General features: G+C 40.3%; 1 protein-coding gene across 20 annotated transcripts in view; it reads right to left on the minus strand.

Moving 5' to 3' along the window:
• ESRRG (estrogen related receptor gamma) overlaps positions 1–23,288 on the minus strand; it is a 408,187-nt gene that overhangs the window by 311,702 nt on the left and 73,197 nt on the right. The window contains exon 1 of one of the 20 annotated variants that reach the window (XM_055725753.1): positions 7,086–7,106. The exons of 18 other annotated variants lie outside the window; for them this stretch is intronic. Coding sequence is in view for 1 of the 2 variants with exons in the window: in XM_055725756.1 (XP_055581731.1) it covers positions 307–320 (14 nt within the window). In the remaining variant the exon portion in view is untranslated. Of the gene's footprint in view, positions 1–306; positions 327–7,085; positions 7,107–23,288 lie in introns of those variants that run through there. One more of the 20 variants, XM_055725756.1, reaches the window with a different exon arrangement.

A 23,288-nucleotide genomic window follows, 5' to 3' on the forward strand; every position in this document is an offset into this window, starting at 1 on the left:
AAAGATTTGGTCTGCTAACTCGTTATCAGAATGAGAAGAAATACTCCTGGATCATGTCCTTGCTCATATGTATTCTAGACCTGTTTTTCAGTTGTATCCTATAATAATTTAGGGCAATGACATCAGAAAGATCAATGCAGCTGCATCCTAGTATTGAATTAATCTCACAGTTCTATTGGTGTCTTCTGGAAACTACAGTACTGAATCCAAAGAAGGAGAATCCTGGCTTGCTTAGAAATACTCCTAACTTTTGATGGATTATAATCATGGTGTCCAGTAAAAATGTCTACTTGATTTTTTACATACTTTGCTACTGGCATGTCCTTCTTCTGTGCTGATCATGCATAATATCACCCAGGTCCAGGATCTTGCTAATACTCGGGAATAACATGGGAGCTGAGAAGCAAAAGAAAATTCAAGAGAAGGAATGCTATTGCTATTTTTCATGCCCTGTATGAGTCCCCATAGACACACAAAATACAGTCATGTCTCAAAGCATCAAACCCCAGAACATCCTGAGGATGGTTAAGGATGAGATTAGGTTTTCCAGATTTCAAGGACCTTACTGAAATGCCTAAACCCCCTCTACTACCCAATTTTTAGCCACGGCTTCAAAACAAAAATGTATATAGGTGGCATTTTTGCAGTGTTTCACAGACACAATTTTCTACCTCCCAGCAGATACCAATATTGCTTAAACTTCATTTAAATGTCTTAATTCAATTGAACCCAGAGGTCATTGACACCTCAGTAATTTCTATTTAAAAGCATTCAGCCAAAAATAAACAAACAAAAACAAAACCGGAGCAGAATCTTCTCTGGAGATTATCCTCATTTTAAAAGAAATTATCCTGCCTGACTTTTTATAAGATAATTATTGCAATTGTTTTGCCTAATGAATATTGTTTGAGTATTATAATGCCATGCTACGCATCTTGAATGAGGAACAATTAACAGAGCTTTGTTCTCTTGACATCCCAGGACACAGCTGAAAGGAAAGCCTGGCCCTAAAGATTTGGTTTTTTCTGGCTAAACAATGACTCAAACATAGCAGAGGTAGGATTCAAAGACACTCCTCAGAACAATTCAAACCAGGGATGCCCTGCTCATCGAGATCTCAAAGCTGGAACTGATGGTTTCATTCCCTAACCACACCTACCAGTCTGAAAGACGCCGGCAAATGAAAGCTTTGGCTTCCAAAGACTTTGGGGCTTGATCAGAGAACAGGAATTTTACATATGTCATTCCCCAGCCTTCAGTGGGATTACTCGGGGTTTATATCAGCGTAAGCAAGAGGAGATCAATTTGTGATATTTTGGTTTTCAGTGAGGTAACAAAACTGATATTTATCAGCTTCCATACAGACTGCTGGAGCAGGGTTCTTATTTCAATTACACCGACATACGCGGGAAGCAATGCCCTTCTCTCATACTTGTACATGTACAAATGGGAACATCTTACCTTATTCTTTCTATATCTCCATCCTTCAGAACCCTTCCTCCTGCTTATGGTTGGAGACAGCCATCTGACTGAGTTAGTAAAAAGGGTATTTGAAGAACTGAGAGCAATTATGCCAGAGACACCTACGTACTGCTCTTGGTGAGTCTGGATCTTGAGGATTTGAGCATTGAGAGGGAAATAACCCACAGTACAAGGAGAACAGGAATTAAACGTCTTCCTAAATCATGGAAGAGGTAGTGACTTCCCTAAGTCACACACTATAACCATCTCTGGAAGAGATATACTGTGTTGGAGTAACAGACCAAAACCACCCAGGGACTATTCCTACCATACCCCTGCCTTGCTGCACTGATGGATGGCAGGACTGATCACCAGCAGAATCGAGGAGATCAGACCATCTCTATGATAATCAAAATAACATCTTTCCACTGTAATCACCATTCTCTGAAGTTCGTTACAGCTAAGGATGAGAGCATCCCTCAGCTATACCTCTACAGCTAAAGCTCATTGCCAGGACACTGGCATACGGCTGGGGACACCATGCCACTTTCCAACAGGAACGTTTATCTTCAGGTGTCCTACCCTGGAAGGTGGAAGTTCTCAGCCAGCAGCAGAGACAGCGGGCTCTGAAACATCTCCTCACAAACTTCTCTGCTGGCTGTCCATTATTACTTTAAATCAAGCATAACGCGATCTTTGGTGAACACGTGGCCACGGACAGATGTCTGACCTTCCTAAAACTTATGACCACAGCACCTTTCAGATTTACTCTTTCTAGCCTAGAAAAATAACAGAAAGCTAAGCTTGTCAGTTCGTCACCATTTTCAAGCTCTGCATTTGTAAAAGAAATAACATTGGCAGGGAAATAATATAAAAATGTATCACACACACAGGCTGCAGGAAGATATAATGTTCTTTTACATATTTGATATAGAGCCTAAATTAAGCTGCAGAAAAGGGGCCATGAATCTTCACAGCCTCATTATCAAGCCTCCCTAAACCTCAAATACAGGAAAATACATTTCATAAACATAGACCCAATAGGATTTTAATAGTACAATAAATTTCACTGACATTCACCACTAATCACATTTCAAAATATATTTTTAAAAACAAAGTTCATTCAACACAAAACTAGATTTAGAAGAGTAACATAAGCATGTGTTATAACTATTTCACTTACTTTAGCCCATTCTTGACTGAAGTAACTTTTCACACGATTGACTAATTCCATAGCAGTAAACATAAACACTCTCCCTTGCCCCCTTTTACTTTCTGGGGACATGGGTTCAGACCATGGCCCTATTCACAGATACAAATTTTCTATTTTTACAGCAAGCTGAAACAGAAAAGGGGATCAAATCCTCTCTCCCCTCACTACACAACAAAACTATCGCCATGATCTTCCTTCGTGTTATCCCTCTTCTCACCAGCAGCCAGATGCTGCCTTTCGCTTCTGATCACAATTCACTCATTATCCACAGCTGAGAAGACCAGAGTTCCTTTACTCTTTCATACATTTTCTAACAGAGAAAGTTTTTAAGTAGTTTCAGAGATAGCTGAAGTATTTTAAATGTTGCGGTTTGGTTGGTTTTTTTCATGTTCTGAACAATCTTAGGGATGGCGAACTTGTACAGTATTTCTAAGGTCTGGAGGGACAGGTTTTTTTGTTGGGATTTCTATTTTTTTTCTTTCTGTTTTTTCTACTTTTATGAAGCTGAAACTTTGTGCAGGTGAAAGGCTGCCAGCCAGTCATGAAGGATGGGGTGCTTTGGAAAGAAACTAAAAATGTGGGTGAGACTCAAGTTTTGCTATATGCATGGTAACCCCAAACCAACCGAGTTAGCTCAGATCAAAGACTAGGAGTGTCGTTAGGTCTTTACACAAAGCCTCAGCTGTGCCTCACTAAAGGTACCTTTTCACTGCAATTCTTCCATCTGCTTGAATTGTTACACTGGCATCTGACACCAGAGCATCTCAGTGCTGCTGAAAGCAGACTAAGCTCACCAGCTCACCTGACCAAACCTATCGAGGGCCTTCAGACGGTAATACCATTATTGACCTGGGCTGAATTCAAATGCATTTGGAGTGCTTGATATTTATCCAAATTATGCCTATTGAAAAATCCCTGGCAGAATACAGATAACATCAGATTAAAATGTATCATTATAATTACTTCAAAGAGATGTCTGGTATAGAAATAATTGGGTTAGTAAATATTTTTAATTAAATTATGGTTTTTAAATCGTGTTAAAACTACAACTTGCATCATGGACATCACAACAAAACTACAAATCCAAAGAATCCAGGGTCTGAATATGAATATTTGCATTAAGCTAATACAGTTATTATACCATTAACTTCAGTGATGTAATTCCAAATTTACACAAGCGTAATTAGAGCCAGATCCAAGATTCAGTAGATCAATACAAATCTTTCCACACGCTGCAGTAGGCATGATAAGGCCCGAGAAAAGTACTGGAGTGCTAGTACCATCCCACCTCATAAGACTTCCCCCAGCTTGACCTTTCTAACCCTAAAATAATGTTTCTGCTAAGAACTGTCATTCACCTAATAGCAAATATGAACACACAGGTATGGAACCAAGTAGACCTGAGAATATAAAGTTAACAGTAGGCGAAAATTCTAATGCCTTTGGTCAGAAATATTCAAAGTATTTGAGAGAATCTCCTGAAGTTTTGTACCACTTCTGCCTTTTACTGCCACTTCATAATAAATTACCTGTGTAATACAGAGAGAGAGAAAAAGCAAAAGTAAATAAAGAAATTATGCCAGTAGTACTGGCTCGGATTTTTAAAATGACACATTCCTTGCTGATCAATTGAATAGATTCTTTCTGCTAATGTATGAAAAATAAGAATGTGCTTTAAATACTATACTGCTTAATACTGTAATTTACATTTATAATCCTCTTTTCTTTAAACAGTTTGACACCTTGAACATAAAACTATGTTTTACAGATGCTCTCCTCTTTTAATTGAAATCACATCTCAGGTCAAGATCACCACTTTCCTTCTGCTTCTCTAACCTCTTCTTGCCCGAAGGCCTGTAACTTGTGAATTATTTAACAATCATATTTGCTGCTGAAAATTGATTTCTGAGAGAATCCATATTGATTGAAATATGTGAGACTAATGAGTTTGAGGTTAAGGTGTTTAGGTATCATTATCTCTGATAGTCCTGAACCAGAATCTTCATATTTTTGTGTCTCTTGTCAATACTTAGTTTTATTTCATATCTGTGCTTCAAGCTGTGCTTACGTATTAAATAAAGAGCTAGGATGAATAAACATTTACGCGGTGTCTGAAGCATCTATAGTAGTCTCCTGGATGTGTCTCTCCATGAAATGCCACTGCATGAAGGGGACGCAAGTAAAGCTTTGCCAAACTTTCATTTTAGCTGGCAGCAAAAATAAGTAGCTGGCATGAACTGATGGCCCCCACTTCAGCAAGAACTGTGTATAGAATTTGAAGATCTATCTCAATGGGTGAGACTTCTACGAATGCCACAGCAGCAGTTACACCACAGCAGATAACTTTAAACCAGTTAGTTCAGACCTCAAGCTCTTGTAGGGCTTTCATGGAACGGAGCAAAGCTCTGCAGAGCTGCAGCAAGTGCACGCGGTGCCTTGCTCGGAGCTGCACACCAGCATGTGCAGCATGCACATCCATGGGGAATCCTCTCCTACAGCCCCCTTTTCTTCTCCACTTACATTCAAGGGGTGGCTGGCAAACCCCTCTTGCAAGTCTGCCACTGAGCATGCCGCTCATCCTTCTGCTCCTCAGTCTTTTTTTAGGAAATCCCGCACGTGCCCGCACAGTGCCCTAGGAGCCTTCCTGCCAGCCTCCAGCCAACTTGCTGCCCTTGCACAGAGAAAATCACCTCCTTGGTGCCATGTCTACCCACGGGGAAAAGGTACTTTTTAACTGGCTTATCCCCACAGCTAAATAGAAAATAAAAGAATCTGACCTCAACTGCAGTATCTCCAAAAAGCAAATTTCATACAGCTTGAAGATCTCTAAATTAATGGCTAAGCATCTTAACTTTTCCCTCAAAATTAGGTAAAAATTAACTTGTCATACTGTTGATCTGTGTCTTCATGATGACACTATGCTGGGTGTCCAGAGTGTTCCCATTCAGTTCCCAAAAGCCTTTAGGTTTCTTATGTGAAGGACTAATAATCAGCTTTGGTACGTTAATGCATATGTGGCCCACACATCTGGATTTCTGTGCCAAGATCAAAACCCATGAGCCAGTGCAGAGAAGACCTCAAATAAGCTGCAGTAGGATTCTATTGGGTTTGGAAGTGACATGACTGGGATGCACAGGCCCTGGTGCTGGTCACAGCTTGATGAACATAGGCTTGCATACCTGACTCAAAGACTCCATTGCAGACTTTTTGCAAATCACTTTTCTTCATCCCTGTAACGACCCTTGCTCTCAAAAAAATCCAAAATGAGCAAACAACAACAAAACCCTCTTGAGTATTTGACCTTAGAGTTAGGCAACTTTTTGGGGTAGTTTTGGAATCAGCTGTATGCATGACTGAAAAAAATAGACAGTTCTTTAAATGACCCAGCTGGAAAAGGATATTTTTGGTCAATGATCTATTTTTATTTCTGCTCTGCTGTTTCTCATGAAGCCTGATGACAAAGACCTGTCCTTCAAAGCTAGTCTATGGCTTCCGAATTACCATTTTCAATTATTTTCTTTAGGTGCAGTCCACTACAGTTTTGTTATCAGGCTTATTTTTGTGGGTAGGAGCTCTGTTTAGAGGAAGTGAAATACTTCCTAGCTTAGTTTTGCTTGTCTTTTTAGAAGGAGAGAAATGCAATACACATTTTCAAAGGTTCTTTTTAAAAAAGTACCTAAAAGTTAAAATAAGAACTATGAACTGCATTACAGTATTTAAGACACGTGTTTAAACTGTTGACTACATCCATTTTAGTTAAGAAATTTATTTTATGTCACTCTTAATCAGTAGAGGTATATTTTTGTTACTATTATTGATTTTGCAGCCATGCCAGTTAATGCTATTATCTTGGATAGTACATTCTGAACAGTTACCCTTACAGACATTTTAAATAAAAACAAACATCAATTGGGAACTCAAAATGAAATCAGATCACTTTATGAACCTGAAAGAACAACCTTCACACTATACCACACGGTCTTCTTTGAATGACCTATCTTTTTACCAAACTTTGGTGATACATAGAATAAGCTTGCCAAACTAAGGGGGAAGAGGGTATATACTTTTTTTTAATCAGATAAAACTGGCATCCTCAATTCTCTAATTATTCCTTTTTGAGTGAGGAACTGGAAGTTCTTATGATAAAGACTCTCAGATATCACGATGGGAAACATGATCTAAGCTTGAAGATGGGTACACAAGTTTCGTCTATATTAAGATAAATTAGCTATGCCTGGCCTAAACTCAATCACTTTTTCCTCATCAAGATGCAACAATAGATAGATCCTCTGACTGAAATTTTATTCACTGGAGAGATGCTGAACTGACGTCATAATGTTAGACTTGTGGAAACTCGGGACTATGCAGGATCACGTTTTTCTGGAGGGTGGGTATTGCCACAGTTACCTACCTGCACTTTGATGCCGTGCCATAAATCCCTATTTTTCCAGGCCCTCCAACCTGCTTCATTCTGAACGCAGACTGCCTCTCACAAGAAGGTGGCCTGCAGTCTCCTGGTGGTAAAAAACACTTCGGCAGTAGGAAAGTCCATTAGTTCCAGCCTAATCCCCACAATCTGGGAGATGGTTTGCAATAAAACCAAAGCCACTAACAACAGAAATTTTGATACTAGGTTAGACAGTCATCACCTGACTAGAAAATACCCAAACAACATTTGTTACTCTTGCCACTCGGCTCCCAAGCATGAGTGATACCCTTTGAAAACCTCTACTTTCACAGGTGAGCACCCTCAAGATATTAACATTTTAAGGTACTTGGGACTGTAGATGTTATAAGTCTGTTAATTATGAGTTCAGTTAAGCTCACACACATGCCTTATCAGAAAAAGAACTTATCTCATCTGAATAAGGACTGGAGGAGCAATGGTAATTTTGTAGGTGACTGTTAGCTACCCAGACTCATTTTTAACTCAAGGAATTTTGGATGGTTTTCATACAGAGTAGGCAGAGTTCAATTTAGTGTTTCTTTGTTCCAATATTTTTTCTCCTTTTTGACCAGAGAAAGGAAGAAAACAAAAAAAAATTCTCAGTGCTCTATTTCTGCCTTCAGTGCATAAGATTTTTTTTTTTAATTAGCTTCTGGTCTCCTAGTCTCTTTCTTTCCCTAATATTAGTTTAATCGTAGAGGAACACCCTAGAGCAGATCACAGTTCAGTATTCTAGATTTACTAATTTTGTGTGAATATGTACATGTGTGTGTGTGTGCGTGTGCGCGCGCGTGCGTGCGCGTGTGTTCAGGACATTAAATTCTTTCTTATACAGAAACAATGCAAATCTGTAAATTAATGCAGAAGCCTTACAAGATAGCCATGCTCTCATAAAGAGCATAGAGTCTTCCTTTCTCCTCAGGTCAGAATGAAGGTAATGTCCATATTATAACACAAGGAACAAAGAATGGCTATTTTCTTAGTGCTCACTTCACAGTAGTATGGGACTAATTAATAGATGGGAAAGTGAAAGTAGGCAGTGTTATTTGTGGAGCTAATTAAGATATCTGGCAGAAAAAACATGTGGACAGGCAATTTCTTGATTTTAGAGGTTTGTATAGCTAGACAGTTTTATTAGTCAACACTACGCCTTTTTTTTTTTTTTTTAAGTCATTGGCTACATTTCTGTGAGATATGGAGTCCTCAATTAATCTTTCAAAGACTGATTTTGATTTATCTCAAAGGGAGGTTGGGGGAAAAAAGCAGATGTGCATTTTTGAAAAAAACAACAGCCTGTTCCCTTAGTTTCTGGTTACAAAATAAGTGCATTGATTTGATCTTTTAAATATGTTTCTATATCTTTTCCATTTCATCTGTTACTGAAAGAGATGGGAAAGCAAATCTAAGTGTCCGTTCCATTTAATTCCCCACAGATTTAAAATGCAAGGAAATTCTCACAAAAAAAAAGTGTTGGTCTAAAAGACTTGTTCATCAGCACATAGGAAGTCTGTGGCAGGAGCCAAGAATAGAGCCCAGCTCTTCCAAGCTCCCATCCACTGCATTAATCAATGAGTACAACTGCAACAAAGCTTACCTACCTTGAAAGACTAGGCTCTGAGGAGACTTCCCTAATGTTATGATAGCAAGTTCCCACAGACCATTATTTTCCCAGCCCAGCATCACTCAGTTCAGCTCCTTTCCTTTTGGTCCAATAGAAATGGTCAGTTTTCCAAGAAAAAGCCTAGGAGATTTTAGTTTGTTAGGGTCTGTTGGTTGGGTGGGTAGGTGGTGGTTTTTCTAAAGAGAGGGAGCATATCTCACATAAAAGCAATGTCGACAATTTTATTAATTTTGAAGCTAGTAAGTACTATAATATTTGTTTAAAGAGTGACAAATTCGGTGAGACAAGCTGTTCAAAAACTAGAAGAAATGCTATTTGAATCCCTTATTTACAAAAATTAATTCATGACCCAAACACCCTAGGAGCCTCTTAGATATTTCAGTGTGTACACCTATAAGGTGACAAGTATTTTAAGACCCATCGAGCGTAAAACCTGATGGGTATTAAATACAGGATTCTTATTATCTACAATATACCTAGCTGCTAACCTAGTATGACAATACTTGTGTGGAATACTTGTGGAAGGACAGGAAGCTCTACTAAAGGGGTCGATAATACATTACACAACAATGTCTGAAGCAGAGGACAAACATCCAGCAATTTACTTCACTTCTGATCTACCACCTTGCTCGTTTCCATGCTCACGCTACCTGTGCTAGAACTAGTAAGCACTCCCATCCTCCTCCTCCCGGTGCACAAATACACCCGAACTAACCAGCTCATTCCACCAACACCACAACAGCGCTGTCTCTCCCGACCAGCACACACCCAATTGCCACTGCAGGCCAGGTCAGCCTGTCACCACCTCGGTCACACCCTACCAAAACCATTCCCTTATCAGCCGCCCAGGTCTGCTGCACTGCAGGAGCCTGACTGTGCTGCCGGGGGAACTCTTCCCCTGCAGAGACAGATGGATTTCGGCACTGGGATGCAAGGCAAAGGAGGGGGATGATCTTGACTGCAGATGTTAAATAAACAATTTTTTCTTACAACAAACCCTGGCACCTGTTCTCACCATGTCATGGCCCGTGATGACTTACTGTCTACCAAGCATGACCAAGCGATTAGTGGAGCCATGTCGCTGTATCTCAACAGTAATGGGGGCTCTCTTTCCATTTGCCTTCTATTGAAATCTAAGCGCTCCATTGGCCTGTGCATTTTCAGCTTGATGAATTCATTATTATTACCCACTTTCCCCCCCACCCCCACCCCTTCTTTCACAGGCCAGAGCTTTCCCAAAAAGCCAAGTGACTGTTTCTGGCTTTTTCCCCTCTCTATGAGGTGAGGGTTTTTTCCTCTCTTTCTGGGTAGATGTCAGAAAATGTCGCACTGACTCATCTGTTTCAAACAGCATTTCAGTATATGTTTGGATCTATGTATATTAGACAGCAAACAATCATGACACTTGGCTTATTTATTTATTTATGTGGAAGAGAAAACATGCAGTTGTCTAACATCCTTCAACTAATGATATCGGGGAAAATACATTTTCAAATTCAGAGGCAAGGAAAGCATTCAATTCATATTTCCCAGCAAACAAATGACACCACATAAATAAAATACAAAACTCTTCAACTATCATTAAAAATGTGACAGTCATCCAAAGTAGGAAATTCAACAATGTGGCTGTTGCATTTTGTCTTTAAATATTTACATGGTATGGAGACAGGATTAGGCTACCCTAAGTTTGAGTTTTCTTGGAGATGTTCTCTCCCTCCTCAAAGTCGTGCCTAGTCAAACAGAAGGGACTTTGGCCATTTGTCTGGCACTTTTAGATGTCCAGAGGCTTTTTTGGAGCCCAATAGGTCAAATATACTCAGGATAGTTATTGTTATAAATCTAATAGAGAAATAAAAGCACATGATATATGAATCAAAGCACAAATTGTTTTTAACAGACACAAGTTTAGGAATGCCTCTGTGGTGTAGTCCAGTAGTAAGAGTAGCAAAACAACACCTGAGCCTGGAGTCTAGTTCTACTTCTGTGACAGGTTTTACCTTTCTGCCTCCATTTCCTCTATAAAACACGGATAACCTTTTTCCATCTTAAAATAAAGCTACCATTATCTGTTTGAACTGTAGAAGAGCCTACAAAAGTCTCTTGGATGAGGTCCCTGTTACACTAGATGCTGTACAAACACAGAACCACATGCTATTATGATGTGGGAGTGGCGTGCTATTAATAATACATTAGGACATTTTGAAACTATTAAGCAGAAGAGTTATTTTAAAATTCTTATTCATTTCCTCCATTAAAAAAAGAATGAAATTTGAACGAATAGGTAAGGAAGCTATTTGCAGAATGCCAAAACATCCTTCTGGCTCTGTGAATACACAAATGCTGTGCTGGCTGCTCTGCAGGATAAAGGAAACCTAACCAGCAATGCCACAGTTCTTTTACTGACTCTGCCACTCACTTTACCTCCAACCCTTTTCAAACCAGTTCATTTCACTGGGATTCAGCTTATTTATCACTCAAGTGGATGCAGTATATCACGGGGACATAATATGGTTCAATTGAAGAAGACCCAGCCTAGAGAGATTTTAACTGGGTTTGAGGGTAGAAGTGATTATTGCACTTGATAGACTTGGGAAGTGGGGCGAAATTACAATTTATTACTTACGTGCAAATTTGACATTATTGTTAACATATATTCCCCCAGAGCCTTGGATGGACATATTTTGGAAAAATCAAATCAATAAGTGATTTAATATCTGTCAAGTGCTTTGGGATCCTTATTTGAAACGAGTGTTAGAAGAGCAATATCTTACTCTCAACTCCTTAATGTGCAAGCATGCCTTCTATTAATACTAGAACCCTTTGGAACCATTAGAGTTTATCAGCTAAATACATATTTTGGCACATTAACTAATTTTTGATTACCCAATTAGACTTTAACAGCTCCATCTATCATGTAAATTTTTCTTAATGTGCAGATTATGGACCCAATAGAACTTAATGGAGCTCCTTACAGTGTTCTGAGTCAATGCAGCTGGCACATGGACACTAACGAAAGTATTTTCTTCCAAAGTGAGAACTACACACTTATCTTCCCATGTTGCTAATGGGCATTACGTCCTGTTGTCCCTGGGCACTGAGACAACACAAGAGACCCCAATGTGATCCAGTTTATACCGGTTTATATGCTGGCTCTCACATACCTCCACCTCTGCCACTCCACATCAAAAATACATCAACAGCCAGTGGAGTCACAACTACACAAATGGAAAACCAGAGTCATTCGATCTATACCTACCCCACTGGTAAACCCCGGCAGTCACTAACTGGTTACCTAGTGGATGGCCATAGCTGTGAGAAGCTGCTAGCACAGTCTGCTTCCCTGCGGCTACATGCGGCATGCAGACATGCGCCGGAGAGAGTGCCTCCACGCCATGTGCTGCTGGGCACGTTCTCTCCCACCCCACTGTCTCTCAGAAGACAACACGTGGGCTGAAACTCAGCACCGGGTCAGGACTTTTCCTCTCCTTCTTGCACAAGTACTACGCAACTGCCTTGTTGAGCCTTCCCCAATATTCTGTCCCAGCTCACATCTCCCTCCCAGCGTTCTTTGCCACTACCTGCCTGTGGGACGGAACGAACTGGCGTTTCCTGATGAAAACACGCGTTTCCTGATGAAAACAGGGATGCTTAAGACCACTGGAAGGAAGATTATTCAGATCACTGGGATAACAGCTGCAGAGTAGACAGCCAGAACAAAGCAGCTGGGAGAGAGACAAAACATCTAAGTAGCAAATCTGCATCCCTTAGCCCAGAGGCTTAATGCATGGTATGGGTTTAACGCTAACCGTGTTTGGCACAAAACTGAATACAGAACCTTTGCTCAGAACCAGCAAATAATTAACTGTTAGAAATGAAATGCAGAGCTATAGTGTACATTCTGCTCCACTGGCTTTACACTTAGATCCGCCAAAATCTTCAGCTACATGTGTAAAAAAACCAGGGTCTTGGTGGGCTGTCTCCTCTTGCTGAAAACAGATCAAAGCGCTGCCATGAGAAGTAAGGCAGGTTAAAACTGAAGAAAAAATAAAGGTTGCATTCACACCTACAAGAACAAGTATTTTCCATGTTACAGTAAACACTTGTAAAGTTACCTAATGCACTGTTAATTAATTTTTTTTTTAATCTCTTATTTCTCTTAGCCTACACAGTGAAGCTATTTGGGCCATTCCTGGTTAGTTTCACTTTCTTTCTCTCCTCCTTACAGGCTGCGAGCGCAACACTGAAATGGTTTTATATCATGAAAGTACTTCAGTTAGGATTCCTTTCCTGTGAGAAATTCATTTTCCATTGCTTCTGCAAGAAGTCATTTTAAAAAGTCTTATTTGTTTCCTTACAATGCTCCTTTAATAAAGCATGATCGCACCTCTTAAGGAAATAAGCTTTCCCTTTTCCGCATGTGGTCTCACCCTGTCAGTGCTTTCATTATTTTCCTGCGTAAAGTCCTTCCCTGATGTCTTACTCGGAGCAGCGCTCATTGTTCGCAGGCAGCGCGCATTCAGCCCGTCCTCCTGTCGCTGGCTTCTTTCAGATGATCCCTCTTCTCTGTCTGGAAGGGATTTTGGAAGCGATCTACCTTGAAGATAGTTTAATGTCACTTAAAAAAAACCAAACAGACATACATTGTAAGGGCTGCCTGGGAAAATATTAATATTGCTGCTAAATGCAGGGATAGGGTTAATTTGTTTCTATATTCTGCATCCTGCCAGACAGCCTCCTGACTATCCCTCAGCGAAGCATACTTCTTTTCAGAAGGGACCATATGCAATGTTTTGCTTAAGGGAAAGGGAGAGTTACCCCACACCGCAGTTCTCAAATGAGGTCCTGTTTCCTTGAGTACCAAATCTCATTTCCCGTGACAGAGCTCAGACACGAAGGCGGCCGGTGCCAAAATCCTGGCATCAAGAGCTGCCGACCAACACGAGAAGCTCAGAGCGCCCTGCCTGCTCGGCCTCTCCGAGGAACAGGCCTTGAGCGGGCGTATTTGCATCATCAGCTACGTCAGCAGTGGGAGAATAACGTGATTCTTGTGTAAACAATGGCTGTAAAAAAGTCATAACAGAAACCACACAGCAGCTACTGCTGAGAGAAGAAAATGAAACCTTTTTTTAATCTGTCTACGTATTTAGGTGGTGTCCTCTGCTGTGATAACAACTTACTGCTCGGTGGATCCTGTGCTGCAACAAAACCTGTCTGTTCAGATCTGACTCTTGGCTTTTTGTTATAAAGTTCACTGTTTTTCTCAGTCATCACTCTTACCCAATTTATTTTTCCATTTCATTTCTGGGAGCTGACCTTCCTGGAAGAAACTCCGAGTGCCTGAGCAGGTGTATTTCTTTTACTATGTTTTGGCTGCATGAGGAAAAACAAATGAAGGTATACATTTTTAATCACACATAGGGATATCTCAGTTATGCCAACCCATGTTCCTTTTTTTTTTTGTTTGTTTTTGGGGTTTTTTTTTGCTATTTATTTGCACACATTGCAGGTTGTGCTTAGACACTCTCCTGTTCTTCCAGCTACAGTTTGCACCCATAAAATGTGTGTGTATTAACTTAGCAGCCACAAATTGGACACAGGTCACAGTATCTGTGTGGCCAGTTCCTGCTCTGCACAGCCATCCATGCAGCTCCACGGACAAGACCAAGACTGGCCTTGCAGTTGTGCCAAACTACGGGCACCGGTTGTTACGCATCAGTTGTCCCACAAAAGGGAGGCTCCTCCTGGAAATCCCATGCATTGGAAATCCATCCCACTGTTACTGCAGCTCTAAGAGCAGCTGAGATATGCTTGGCATGCAGAGAGTGGCAGGAACCATTTTAAAAGTTTGCCTGATGCTTTAGGATTTGATATTTGGCATAAATTTTCACCCACTTCTCAGTCAACAGGTTAAATGTAGTTTATATGTATATATATATATAAAAATAAATAACTGAAGTTATTACCTTCTGTGGTAATTATGCCTAGTTTAGGCTATTCCTACTGAACTAACCAGATCAAAAAGAAAAAATAAAGCCTCACAACTATCATTTCAGTGTTTAAAAGTGAGACTTTTGAGTTGCAAGCATTACAGCACCCAAGTTTTCAACACTATTATTAATGAACTCAGAGCACTGTACACCAAGAGCTAGTACCATTATTTCTGTTTTACAGGTGGGGAAATGAAACAGAGGAGATGAAATAACTCTCAACATGGGTATGATCTCCCATATAGTTACAAAAATCCTAAAATCAAATGTGAATAGACAGCAAGAATTTCTACTGAAAAAAAACTTTATGACAAGAATTCAGGAATGGAAATGTAATTCCCATAGTAACAAATATTCTGCTTTTCCAGTGATTCTGCTGGAAACATTTCTAAAATTGCTTTTCCAACCTTTCTGGGAAATCCTTTGGTGTGTTTATTTACTTAACATCAGGGAAAATACTAAATGCAGAAGTAGCAGGTAACTGCTTCATCTAGTGAAGTGCCCAGTAGATTGGAAGGGCATTTTCTCAGCAGAGGATCTCAGTGTCTCACATGACACAGGCTCAATTCAAAGGCAATGGCAAACCATAAAAATGGCAAACTTAGACAAAGTAATCCATTGCATACATTAGCAGCCAAATCATACATTCAGAAATTCTGTTGCCCAGGCTCTGCCTTGTAGTGCTAAACCACATTGTGCCTACTGACACCTCGGAGTCCCATTCAGGGCTGTAATCACCAAAAAGCTGGCAGTTCTCTTTTGAGCTTCCTCCAAAGATAAACATGGGACACCACTCTCCACAAAGCACGGCCAAGTGGTTTAACACCCTCTCCAGCTCCCTGCCTTAGCGGCCCTACAGAGGGGGACGCACACACCGGTGAGCTCTGCTGGGCCGCTCTGGCTTGGCTGACTTGCCTGCCGCTGGCCTGAGGGAGTCTGGCTCTCCCTTTGGAGGCTTCTGATGCTGCCCTGGGCTTTGCCAGTCTCCTTGGTCTTTGCCTTTTATCAGTTCGGTTAACGTGCATGGACACACCACCCAGTTCATTCCTGTTTGTTGTAAAATGTTGACTGTTACTTGCATCGGACTTCGCAGCTTTTCATAAAGAGCTTTTCACTCTCCTCCTCCTCCTTTTATACATACCTTTGGTCACACAGATCATTCGTAAGTTTGACAATTAAAGGCTTATCACCCAAGCAGACAACTCAACGTTGCCCATTTACATGAAGTGGGACAGTAACACCTTTCCAAAGGCGCATGTTAGACTGGTGAATCTCACTGCACTGTGTGGCCTAAAATATCCAAAGCCTTGGTGATCTGAACCTCTTGATCATCTTGGGTCTCCTGTTACACCATTTAAGTGAAGCTCTAAATTATTGTGAAGGAGAACTTACTGAGGAAAAAGTGCTACTGTACCATTCCATGTAGAGAAAATATAAGGTCTGTCTGTTGCATGAATATACAACATCTTTACTGTTAAAAGTAACAAAATTGTCTGTTCAAGAGCCTGTGCTTGGTTTGCAATACAATACCAATGATAGCTTTGTTCACACTCAAAAACACCTGTACTTGAAATAGCCATTCCACAAAATTCCACAAAATTGGCTGGAGTCAAAGGAAGCATCTATATACCTAAAAGCTGGAGAAGAATTTATTTATCTGTTATAAACAGTAATCTTGAGAATCTGGATGCTCCCCAACCCTGCAACTGTCTAATCTTGATATGTTTTTTTAATTTCTGACTTGAAGATACACAAAACTTTAGGGCTGCATCTCTACTCACAGCCTAGGTTCTCTCTCCACAAAGGACTGGACCACGTAACGTGCACCAAAACCTATCTAGGAGCCATAAACTACCTCGGCCTGAGTCCCTAATCAGCAATATCCCTGTTGTCAGGCTAAAGCCAGCACTCATCAGCAAGGTCAGTATTTACTCCCATGTAGAAAACAATTCAGTACTGCTAGTGTCCAAAGGCATCCTCTTGTTCCTCCTATGAGAACATGTTTCATGGTAAAATAAAACTCAGAAGCAGTATCTTTTATCCGTCACTCTCCCTTCTCCCCAAGGCAGGAGGGCACTCCAAGTCAGCACAGTCTGTTCCTCGATACCCGAGCGCTCCTCTGTGAAATGCCAAAGTAGCACTAGCGATAAATGCTAAGCACCATCACTGGACTGACCTGTAAGGTCTTTACTACCTCTGGAGTCAGGGATTTGGTCTAGTATTTCTGGGTGGCCCATAACCATTTTTTAAGTTATTCTCTTTATTGTGGCATCTGTTGTACAAATAAGTTTATGGGTAAAGCACATAGAACATAATTCTGAGTTAGACATTTTTCTATCTCATTTACGTATCTTCCATCCTACCACCTATCAGATATCACCTTTTATTTCTTGGATCATACAAACTTCTCACCATTTCCTTCACTGTTTTATCACAGTATGCCATGTAGTCTTCAGGACACGAGGTGCTAACTACCACACCGTGCACAATCGCAGTCTCAGTGTGGAATGTCTTGCTTTAATAGAGAAATAAAATGATATAAGGTCGTAAGCTAAGACTATCATAAAGTGGATTGCAGGTACCCTACACTTAAATACTCCCATGCTGCCTCTTAACTCCAAGTGAGGCAATTTGCCTAATGCCCATAGAAGTGACACAATTAATTCCCCTCCCTTAAATAATCCTACCATCTCCCCTCTAATGTGCCTCTGTAAAAAGAATGTTTCCTAAAATAAAACAATTTTTTAGAAAACCATATCCTTAAAATCCTTAGCATTAGAAACACCAGGAGTCTAAAAAGAAATTTAGAAAGTCCTTCTTTCATTGTGTTCAGATAACCACTGGGACCCCTTTCTGTCTGAAATGGAGACCAAACCCCACAGCAGTATAATGAGCACTGTAAATACACTCAGCGGACTGCATGAAAGTGGCCTCAGCCATAAACAGCAACCTCAGCATCTTTCCTGCTAAATACTTGCAAAGGAACCAACAATCTCCAAATTAGTCCTTAAGATTTGAACCTTTCTGTCCCGATAGTGCAGCGCTTCCGTGTGACTCATCAGTCTGACAGTCTGCACATCATTTGATAACAGACTAGGCAGAAAAGGGGCCACGAGCATCACCTGTACCTAAGAGGGAGTTATGTTTTCAAAAAAACTCAGTTCGAAGCATTTCCCAGAGGGAAAGCATCTGCAGGTTTAGGACTATCACTTAATGCAACATCCTTTCCCTGTGCCCAAGAGCAGGTCCTCTCGTAGTGCAGTTAGAAAGTTGTAAATACAGCAGTTATTCATCAGTCACATGTTCAAAAACCAAGGGAAACAAAAACTACCTCTCTGTACTGATTTGAACAAAGCCAGCCTAAAAATCCAGTACCGTCATCTTGTGCAGGAAGAGTTTTTGGTGTATTAAGCAAATTGTTCTCCAGCTGGATCATTGCCTTTTATTGTTTACTACAAATGTCAGCTACTATACAAACAAAACCAAAATTTCTTCTAGAAAAAAATAGGAAGTGTTATAAAAGTTATACTGGTATCTCAATGAGAGTTGTTCCCACAAGAAAGAAAGAAAAAAATCTGAGTTATTTCACCTGAAAATTAAACAAAGAGTCCCCTAATCAACAAGTATTGGACAGCAAATATATTACCTGACATTTTACTCAGTCAAAAGGAAGAGAAAAGGAAATTAGAGCATGTTAAGTGTACATTCACACTTGCTACTAGACTTTAGATCCTGAAACTGCATGGTAGTTACAACAATAAAGTTAAGAGTAGGGTCACTACTTTTGGAAATCAATTATTCTCACTGTATAATTTATGATTAAACAGCATAAACGATGCCTGGCATGTGCAATCACTAGTTCAAAATGATGAGAAAAACACAGGGATTTTACGGAATAAATTGGCATTGGTTCCACTACTGCCAGGGAAGTTTTGCCACCAGCTTCAGCCAGGGTAGCATCTGCCTTCAAATCTTGATAGAAACAAAGTTTCGGTAATGTACCAAACCCCTTTGGATGCTGATTCTTTCCAAGGCCTTTTACTGGACAGAATGTTTATTCCAGATGAGCAATCCATCTGTTTTTCTTTTGACCCACTGGTAAGCAAACTGGGAACATGCCACCTTCTCACAGCCATGATTCTTAAACAGATTGTCATCAAGTCACAGAAAATGGGGCTAGGAGTGTTATGATGTCTTGATGCCTTTTGTCCTCCTCTGTGTCTCCAGGCAGGACCATCTATGCCTGTTTCTGAAAAATTTCCAACAAAAGAAATGCCACAACATCCCGAGTTGCCTTTTTCTGGTGTTTTGTTTTGTCCACCTTAGAAGGCCATTCCTAATACCTAATTTGAATTTTCTGTGTTTCTGTTAAACAAAATACTTCCCATACTCTCCCATTTCTTGCCACGGAGATGAAGAATAAATTACCGTCGTTTCCACCAGTCTTTTGTATTCTTACAGCCCATGGCCATGCTTCCCTCAGACATCTCTTTTTCAGGCCAAGTACTCCCAGTATCATCAGTACTTCCTGACAGGTCACATTCCCTTGCACTCTTATCACCCTCATTGCCTTTCCTTTGGACTTTCCCCAAGCTCTCTGTAGCTTATTTGGGGTGTGCTGCCTACATCTGCGCTTAGAGGTATAGCTGAGCTCCTACCAAAGCCGTGAGGAGCAGAAATCACTCCATACTGCTCACGGGCTGTATTTTTGTATTAAAGCTTCAGCACTTGTTATCAAGAAAATCTTGTCATTTCAACACGAACATTTCTTCTGCAAGCTTCACAACTATTCTTAATTAACTGGAACCTTTAACATCGTAAACAGCATTAAACTAGAAGTCGTCATACATAATAGGTTATTTTCACTTAGCCTACACCCCAAAATGACTGAACATTTCAGGGTTAGTACCGGAAATATGTAAACACAGACATGCACACACAGCCCAAGTACAATTAACAGTGACTTAATCTAATCTGTATTCAGATGCAGATGTACAGAGATAAATAATCTACAGATATAATATAAACACCCACACACTGAGTAGGTCTGTAACTGAGAGGTTTATCTAAGTCATTAAGAATACCACAACTTTCCCAGTGCCGAAAAGAGATGGGGGGAAAAAAATAAATTGGATAGCTAAATATAACCGCAACTAAAATCCGATTCTCTTCTTTTATAGTCCTGAGTCCAGACAAATGTACATGTGGAAGAGATCATACCTACTTTATTACGTCACACTGCCTGGTCCTCCTCCTGTAAACAGGTTCAACTCCTCTGAAGTCAGTCAAAACACATATATAATGTAAATATGTGTGTGTGTGTGTGTGTGCATGTCTGTGTAAACCCTGGGTAAGTGGGTGTAGAATAAGGCCCCTTGTTCACTCAGGTCTTGCAGGTAGTAGTGATAACAGAAAACCAAGAAAATTAATATATTGTAGTTACCCACTATGCAATAATTATGTAATTATACTGTAATTACAGTAACTGATTATTGATGTACTGTAAAATAAACTGTTATCAAGTTTTTTACTGTTAACTTCTATTTACAGTCATCTCCGATAAAGACTAAGCCTCCCCAAAAATGCATGATAAAGCTTCTTATCACAGGTTTTAATGCCTCTAATAACTACTGTAATTCTGTGTGATTTAGTGCTTTGAATAATCCACCAGGATTTTTCTCTAGATCTTTAAAAGGATTGTAATGTGTACAGAGGTGTCGTAGTGATTAAATTTACAGGACACTTACCAAAACAGTGATAAGAAAGGATGTTTAATTAACACATGTACACGTTGTTCAACTGTACTATCATGCAAAAATGAAAAGACCTGAATGAGACCCCTATTTTCCTTACAAAATGTTAAAAAAAATTAAACAAAGGATTATCCTCACTATACAATACAGGAGCAGACATTCTGAGGGCACCAGCAAATCCAGGCAGCACCTGAGAGCGGTACCAGCAGGAGCCACGGTCCTGGTACCAGTCGGACATTCCAAAGAGAAAGGAAAAAGTCAGTCACGTATGACAGTACATGGGAATTCACCAGCTGAGTTTGGAGATGTCGTTCCTTTGGCTAGTGGGTAGTTCAAGAACACTGCAGTTCTCTTCAGCTATAATGCCTGACAGTATCAATGCTTTTAGGGCTCACTGATAAACGTCATTGCAGAAAACCAGCTGAAGGTTACCTTATCAGATAGTTTTGAACTCCATGTCTCAGAAAGGCACACAGGCACTCTAGAAAATCCCTTTTCCCTCCATCAATAGATTTACTTAATGGCCAAGACGATCCCTTATTTATATAACAGATAAGTAAATTTAAGTTAAGCAACGAAGCGTCCCAGCAGACAAACCCCCAGCAGAAAAGAGCAGCAGAGTCAACCACATAGCAGGCAGTGGAAGAGAACCTTTATCTCCCTAAGGACGCTTTCCACTTTAACTTCTACTGACATTTTGTCCACTGTGATGCTGACAAAAAAAAAGTGATAGAGAGATCTAAAGGTGTTACCATATACGATCAAAAGATGAAAAAGAAAAGTCAAGAAGCTCATGCAACCCGTATTCCCAGTGGGGAACAGCCTTCTTATTATTAGAATTGTTTGTACTTTGAAATGGAAATCCCAACATCTGCAAGTGCACGCAGCTGAAGGAGTTTGCTCCTGGATGGGCAAGTGCCATGTAGTAATATGGCACAAGAACAGGCTTTGGCTCCACGCACGGAAACAGAAACCTCTCCTTTGTAAAAATGATTCTTAATCATCTCAAAGGCCTCCCAGTTTAGTATGGAAGATGAGTGCCACTGTTTTCGTTAGAATGAATCCCACGTATTCTGTATCATAGTCCTGGCACAGGGCTGCAGATGAAATCATTCCTTGACCATCGCTGTGGGCATGCCTGCTCTGATCTGCAGGGCTATGCAGGGGCACGCAAATACTGGAAATGGTGTAACTGCATTAGTACCGTGCTCCGCACAGGCTTTTATACCCTGGTTCTCAGCAAGACTAATTATTGTAAAAGAAGTCTCACACCACTGCAATTATCCTGCTCCCAAAACCTGAGCTACATCATATAGGACACTGTGCTTTGCTATTCAGGCAGATCCGTGCCGCTTTATTTTTTGAGACAAAGATTTTTACTAGCAGGAGGAAAGTTAACAGGAACAGGCTCAGAAATTATGAATAAAGCAGACTATATATATATATTTATATATGTAACAGGAATAGGGAGCAGGCACTGAGGGTATCAAAAATCACGTGTTCCTGTGACTATTTTATTTACCTGGCACACAGGACTGCTTACCTGCGTACTCCTTTCTCTGCAGCAGGTGAAGGTGAAGGTGTGGGAACTTCCTTCCTTTGCTGGCAGTGTTAACTGAGCCGCATGAGGAGGGAGGCTATGGGAGGAATTTATTTCTCATACCTGTCATTAATAAATTACAGGACTCAGGGGGTGTTTGAAGCATACACCCCTTTCTCTGGATGGGCTAACATACATGCTGCCCTCCTGCATAAAGCTGCAGTCTTCCTATAGGGGAAGAGCTGGCTTTTAAAGTAAAATAACTAAGTTTCTTCTGTAACACAGCCTCCTATTCTGAGCTCCGAAGAAAGGTAGCACACCATTTTACAGTCCAGAAGGAAAACCGGGCATAAGATTCCAAGGCTACCTTTCAAGAACAGGATCCTACACATATTACTAGTATAGAGCTTGTAGAGAGAGGCCCAAACTCCCAAAGAAATTAACTAGACGCCTTCTCTACAGTTTGTGCTAAACACCCGAAGTAAATCAGTAACGCATACAAAACTTGCCTGACAGTGGGACTGGCAACAGATCTGAAAATCAGTGCAAGTTCATCAAACACTTGGTACATCATGCAGCCCAACTTGCAGGTGAAACTGCAATGGATTTAAATCCAACTTTTTCCTTCCTGGGAAAGGTTTTACAGTAGCAAACAGTATTTAATATCCCTATTAAGAGAGAAGTTGACAAATAAGAAAAAATAGCATCTACTCAGTGACTCAGAAATTAGCAGAGCAGTCTTAGTCACCTTAGTCATTTTCACTGCCTGTCATGAGTTAATCAGACATTTTTCCAACATTTCCATACATGCCTGTTCTTTCCTCCTGTGCCCAGTAAAACTACGAGCTACTTCTGAATGTGACAGTTAACTACATTTTTGTTACGTTTCAGCATTAGATGGAGAGCAATTAGATTTACAGCAGGGAAAGAAAGAAAGGGAAAGAAAGAAAGGGAAAGAAAGAAAGGGAAAGAAAGAAGGGAAAGAAAGAAAGGGAAAGAAAGAAAGGGGGAAAGAAAGAAAGGGAAAGAAAGAAAGGAAGAAAGAAAGGAAAGGGGAAAGAAAGAAGAAGAGAAGGGAAAGAAAGAAAGGGAAAGAAAGAAAGGGAAAGAAAGAAAGGGGAAAAGAAAGAAAGGGAAAGAAAGAAAGGGAAAGAAAGAAAGGGAAAGAAAGAAAGGGAAAGAAAGAAAGGGAAAGAAAGAAAGGGAAAGAAAGAAAGGGAAAGAAAAGAAAGGGAAAGAAAATGAAAGAAAGGGAAAGAAAGAAAG

This window comes from Falco cherrug, chromosome 13 (genome assembly GCF_023634085.1).
Source record: "Falco cherrug isolate bFalChe1 chromosome 13, bFalChe1.pri, whole genome shotgun sequence".
Classification (NCBI taxonomy): Eukaryota; Metazoa; Chordata; class Aves; order Falconiformes; family Falconidae; genus Falco; species Falco cherrug.